The 6,879-nt window shown below is 29.6% G+C and overlaps 1 protein-coding gene across 1 annotated transcript; it reads right to left on the reverse strand.

The window, feature by feature from the left end:
- Nucleotides 1–38: 38 nt before the first annotated feature.
- Nucleotides 39–5,090, reverse strand: LOC114163406. Its single transcript, XM_028047724.1, has 4 exons — nt 3,787–5,090; nt 555–1,152; nt 272–463; nt 39–203 (listed from the first exon to the last, which is right to left on the reverse strand). The coding sequence occupies exons 1-4, from the start codon at nt 5,088–5,090 to the stop codon at nt 39–41; spliced, it is 2,259 nt and encodes a 752-aa protein (XP_027903525.1).
- Between the last annotated feature and the right edge of the window lie 1,789 nt (nt 5,091–6,879).

Below are 6,879 nucleotides of genomic sequence, written 5' to 3' on the forward strand. Positions count from 1 at the left end.
TACAAAAATAACTATCCTTAAAAAATTAAATACAAACATCAGTCCATGCCCAAGTCTACATAACTACTATTCACACCCATCAAGTGCACAAATGTCTGCATCCTGTTAGCGTAAAATGCAGACCAAGCTCGAGCCTCAGGATAACAATGTGTAGATGATATGATATCTACCATGGGTATAGGACAACCATCTTTTAGGTGAACCTGTAACAAATGAATGATATCATACATTGAAATTGTAAATCAAATAAAAAATACAACAATTGGGTTACCTGAACAAAATGAGAATCGTGAACATGTCCTATACATATTAGCTTATGTTGTCTTGAATCAATTGGTGGTCTGGAACGTAGTGGAAAAATTGTAATGTTTTGCCGTGATGATAAGCAGACTAAGATAACATTATACCGATTAGCAATTGTGTAGCCCATATCAGGTATAGTCATCCACTTATCCATATTAGCCTGTAAATAATGTAAATAATGATTAATATTGGTTAAGAAACGTATTTGTAAGAAGTGAACAGTAAAGTTTCAAGAAATGGATATAACATACCCCTGCTTGCGATTCCACTAACAATGACTTCCTTAGTTCTTCAAGATGGTCATAAGATCCTACTAATCTTGCGTATTCATCACGCCATTGACTAAGTTCTTTAAAAAGATCATGTCGGATTAGGGGCCACGATTCCTCACCCATTCCTAACAAGGCAGCAATACATCTATACCCACAATGGCCATCAGCAACCACATCAACAACATTCACAATGTAAGGGTGACATATAGGATGAAATTGATCTAACATCGAAATTGCACTTTCTTTACATTTCCTTTTAGATTTCGTGTCACTTTTCATGGAATGACCACTGTGAGAGGAAAAGAAGGCGTCGACTTGCTCAAAGTACGATGGATCACGCTTAGTGGACCGTTCTGATCGATGACCTTTTTTTTGTTGTGCACCTTTGGTTTTAACTTTGTGCGTTGGAGCCACCATTGATGTCATTGCAGGACACGCAATTTCATGTAACTTTTGTTTGATTGTTACTTTTCCTGCAATATCGACTTCACTGAAACGATTGACAACCATATCAATTTCTTTGTCTATGCATAACCTAGGAAGCGATTCATTTGATGAAATATTTGAGAAGCTTAATCTAGTCCACATTATATGAAGAACAGTCGGAGGAATCACCCCATAGACATATCGTGCTAATTCACAAGCACACGGTAAATAGGGATGGCAACGGGGCGGGGCGGGTACGGGTATCATGATCCCATCCCCATCCCCATAATAAAAATTCATCCCCATCCCCATCCCCAAACCCAACGGGTATACAACTTTTGACCCATCCCCATCCCCACCGGGTAACGGGTATTTTCTTATACCCATACCCATACCCATTTTTTTATTGTTCCATATATCAATTAAATATTTTTTATAAAAAAAATTTAAAAATCACACCAACGGAATCATGATACTATCAAAATATTCAATATTAAAATAACATACTCTTTTTTATTTTCATGATGTCAAATATTAAGAAAAATATTATCATAGTATAAATCTCAAATTAAAGTATCAAATAACAACTAAATAAAATTCAAATAATTATATAAAAGCTAAAAAATTACACATTACTAAAATTTTATAATAACCAAAATATTTATTAATTTTACAAATGATCAGTGGTTTCATTTGCATTCGATCCACCTACACATAGAAAAAAAATGAAAAATTAGATATGATATAATAATTGAAATTGAAAATTTTAATTACTAGAATATAATGTACCTTCTTCATCAGATTCATTTTTACTCATGAGAACATCTTTTCCTTTTAATTTTTTAACACCTACAAACACCAAATGTAGAATATTAGATGAGAATTCACAAAAAATACTAACAAAAAATATTAATAAATTTGAGTAACTTACCTAGATGGTTTGAGTTCCATATCCAACTTCTTGTACACATCAAAGCCTCTATAGTATTATCATGAAACAAAAAATAAATAATAAATAAAATTATCATAAAGGAGTAAAGATAATTAAATGTGTGACCCAAATTTGAGAATATCCATTTGAACATAACATAACGGAAAAAAAAGTATAATTAAGATTATGATAAAAGGAAAAGTACCTTGAAGATCTGCTTAAACCTTAAAGAACAAGCCAAACAATTAAAAGAGAGTAAAAAAGTGTATAACCAAAGTAACAAAAAGAAGAGCTACAAAATAAGAGTCAAACATTTTCATGAAAATAAATAAATAAATAAAGATAATCAAATGTGTAACCTAAAAATTATTTCATAGAATGAAATTGAGGAACACCTATTTGAACATAACCATGTACAGAGAGTAAAAATTATGTAATAAGAAGAAGAAAAATTACCTTCAAAATTAAATCTTGAAAAACAAACCAGACAATTGAGAGAGTAAACAAAGTGTATAACAAAAACAAAGAGAATGAGAAATATGTTATATATATATATATATATATATATATATATATATATATATATATATATATTATATTATATTATATTATATATTATATTATATTACTATGTATATATATATATTATATGTGTGGATATCTTATGTTTATATATATATATATAATTATTTATATATATTATATTATATTATATATTATATTATTATTACTATGTATATATATTATATGTGTGGATATCTTATGTTTATATATATATATATATATATATATATTTATAGATATATATTTATTTTAAGTATATATTATATTATATTATATAATAATATAAATATAATAATATATATTATATTATTATGTATATATATTATATGTATATGCGTAGATATTTTATGCTTATATTTATATATATATATATATATATATATATATATATATATATATATATTTCTTTTAAATTTTTATAAATTTGTAATGTTATAAATTTGTTTATAAAAGATCTCACTAGTTAAATGATTAATTTGTTTTATACGTATATATTATATATATTATATTATATTATTATGTATATATATTATATGTATATTATATTATATTATATTATATTATATTACATGTATATGTGTAAATATATATATATATATATATATATAAGTATATTTTATTTATATGTATATATACTATATTATATTATATTATATTATATTATATGTGTAAATATATTATTTATTTATATATATTTTTTAGATTATTTAATAAATTATAAATAGTTTAGTAATTTAAGCGGGGACGGGTATTTGGGCGGGTATATATATATCCCCATCCCCATCCCCATCCCCAGTTGAAAATTTCGGGTATTACCCATACCCATACCCATACCCAGTCAAAGCGGGGATTCCCCGTCAAAACGGGGACGGGTTCGGGTGATACCCACGGGCACGGGTTTATTTGCCATCTCTAATGGTAAACCATATGTCGCTCTCAACACACATCCACAACTCCCGCTGTCAAATCCTATATGATTGACTCGTTCAACCTCATCAGCAATGAGTCCTAAAGCATGTCTTGATACAATTCCAACCAATCTTTTATACATGCCTCCCTTATACGCGTCACTGATCAGATTTATACTTTTTTCAAAAGATGCCTTGATTTCATTATGTTGGAGGATAATAACGTTATGGATTGCATCCCAACACGAGCATAAGTCTCCCATACTGCTTCCTAGAACTTTCTTCAGGCTCTAGTGCGCTGATTCAACCCTATTATATTTAACATAAACAATATTATAAGTGAATTAAGAACATAATTGATGATAATAACAATGAAACATACCTGTTTGATGTTGTGTTTCCTAAATGCATTACTCGATTTGTCCATGCCTTTACAAAGAATTTTTTATAAGGAATTATCCAACTTTCATTGACATACTCAAAGAATAAAGGCCATGAGATACAAACATGACGAAGGCGGTCAACACAATCATTAAAGTACGACTCATCTTCACAATACATAACATTTTCCCATGCTTCCATCACAACATCCCATGCGTCAACAGAATTTACTAACATTTTACACTTCGCTTGCACATTTTTTTGAATATGGAATCGGCAGAGGAGATGATAACAATTAGGAAAAACACTACCAATAGCATTCATCAAAGCAAGGTCTCTGTCGCTCACAATTACTTGTGGACCGCCCTCAGAGGTCATGAATAATCCTCTAAATCTTTCTAGGGCCCAAGTGAAATTAGATTCTCGTTCACTAGATATGAATGCAAACGCAGCAGAGAAAGTCAACCCTGTAGATGTCACCCCAACAATCTCAAGTAATGGCAATCGATATTTGTTGGTTTTGTAGGTGGTGTCCATCAAGAATACGATATTAAATGCATTCAACAATTTAACAGAATCAGGATGTGTCCAAAACAAATCACTAACCACTTCAAATTCATGTAGACATCTACTCCAATGGATGTAATTATCACGATCTAACAACATCATCAAGTGTTGTAATTCAGTTCTTGAATCTCTCAACGATCGTTTATAAGTGTATCTTGCATTATAAATTTGCTTTATTGTTGTGACATTACACTCACTATTTTCTTTGAGAGTGAGTAGAATATTTGCTAGCTTGACTTGACTCTTAGACATGTCAACAAGCAAGGATTGTTCATAAGATTTTAACCTCCCAACAAATGGGTGACCAACTAGTGTATGAGACACATCATGGTTATGATATCCACACATTACCTTCAACATCCAACCATCTCCATTACTGATTGGTTTGCCTCTGAGTTTAAATGGACAATCACATTTTCTTGTGCCAGAGACACTAGGCTGAACATCAGATTTATACTTCCTATACTTACCACCCCTTTCACAGCCTAACAATACATACGTTTTCCTCCCAGGTTGACCAGTAGCTTTGTCAGATCTGATAGTGACAACAACAAAACCAAGATGAAATGCTATCCCTCGAACCCACTGAATCAACTCATCTCGTGTTGAAAATATCTGATCAGTCGTAAAATTATTTGTATAGTCTCCATCACTCATCTCATTTATAAAAGAAGAGAAATCTGAGATGAAACTCGAATTTACTTGTGAATCCATAAAATTTAAAGGAAGATCGTCCATCTTAGATAACTTTAACCACCTATAATCTAACATTAGTAATCAATACCACTTTTTACAAAATAAAATAAATATAAAAAAATTAAAATATTCCTCAAACAATTAAATAAATATAAAAAAAATCAAATATACATAAACACTCAACCATAAAAAAATAAAAAAAAAATTAAATTCAATCAATAAAAATTAAAAATATTCATTCAAAAATATAAAACAAACACACAATAAATAAATAAATAGTAAACTTAAACAAATAATAATTAAAACATACAAAAATATAAACAAAAAATAAATATTCATGTAAATAAAAGTTAAATAAATAATAAATAAAAAATAAGTTATTATTCAAACCGTAACAAAATTATAAATTACAAAATAAAATAAATTAAAATATTACTAAGTCTAAAAGCATGGAAGTAGAAAAGTGAAAGAAAAAAGAAAAAAGACAACTTAGTATAGCGAAGTGGAAAACTGAAAAAGAAAAACAAAGAAAAAACAAAGGTTAGCCATCTACGGAAGTGGAGTGGAAAACTGAAAAAGAAAAAACAAAGAAAAAACAAAGGTTAGCCATCTACGGAAGTGGAGTGGAAAAATGAAAAAAAAAAGAAAAAAAGCATGGTAGAACATAGAAAGCATCGGAAGTGGAAAAAAAGAAAAACAAGATAAACCACTAACTACGGAAGTGGAAAAAATTTACTCACCACACTACTTACCAAACAAATACTCGACTTCCGGGCGAAATATTCACTTTAAAACCGGAAGTCCACTTCCGTAACACTATAAACATTTACTTCACCGGAAGTCCACTTCCGATTTATTCATACACTTTCGGAAGTCGACTTCCATAGAAGGAAAAAAATTATTAAATTTTACTTGCCTCCGGAAGTCGACTTCCGTTTTACATATACACTTCCGGAAGTCGACTTCCGTATATGGAAAAAATAACTTAAGTTCTACATGACACTTCCATAAATAAAAATGACTTCATGAAATATTAAAAATGCACCAACATTTATCTCACACATAAACTTATCAAATATAAATTTCTATTCTAAATAGGCGTACCTCTTTTTCTGAGAAGAAATGAAGCAAATGGAATTTCACACCTCAACCACGAAATTTTTTGCACTGAAAGTGAAAGTAAATGTAAGTGAAACTGAAAGTGAAACTGAAGAGGGGTGCAGGGTATATAAACGACTGGCCGGTAATTAATTCAGGCAGCCAACTAACTCTGCCATTCATAATTGCGTCTACCTAATTAAACTTTTTTTATTTATTTAATTTTCCAAGGGCATAAATGGAAGAGCATGAATATTTGGAGGTGCAGAAGAAATATTGGGGGTGCAGGAAGAAACCCCCATGCTACGTTGTAGTGTTCAAGCAAAAAAGAAAAAAATGATATCTTTTATAGTTTGTTTATTTATGGATTAGGCATTTCCATATCTTATTTTCTGAAGGTGGGCTTCATTTAGTGCTTGAACTAAGGCCTTTTCTTCCTCATCCTATAATTTTTAATTGCTGTTCCATAACTTTTAAAATAATCATTTTGTTTTTTTTAAGTGACTTTTAAATTATTTATTTTAGAAATTTTTGGGAACAAGTTTTCCAGGATTTTACATGACTTTTGGAACATAACTTTTGAAATTAGTTTTTTATAACATGAAATAAGTTTTCTAGAACAGAATTTCCAACTGTCTTAAATGAGTTTTCTAAAATGAAACTTACAGAACAAGTTTTTCAAACACAAAATTTGTTCTAAAATGATTTTTTCCTAATAGAATTTACCCAACAA

This window comes from Vigna unguiculata, chromosome 9 (assembly GCF_004118075.2).
Source record: "Vigna unguiculata cultivar IT97K-499-35 chromosome 9, ASM411807v1, whole genome shotgun sequence".
Lineage (NCBI taxonomy): Eukaryota > Viridiplantae > Streptophyta > Magnoliopsida > Fabales > Fabaceae > Vigna > Vigna unguiculata.

Coding starts and splice junctions, on each gene's coding strand:
- LOC114163406 (XM_028047724.1), bottom strand. CDS start 5,090: ATGGACGATCTTCCTTTAAATTTTATGGATTCACAAGTAAATTCGAGT. Junction 1,153..3,786: donor GGAAACACAACATCAAACAG/GTATGTTTCATT, acceptor AATGTGGACTAG/ATTAAGCTTCTCAAATATTT. Junction 464..554: donor TAGTGGAATCGCAAGCAGGG/GTATGTTATATC, acceptor CATTATTTACAG/GCTAATATGGATAAGTGGAT.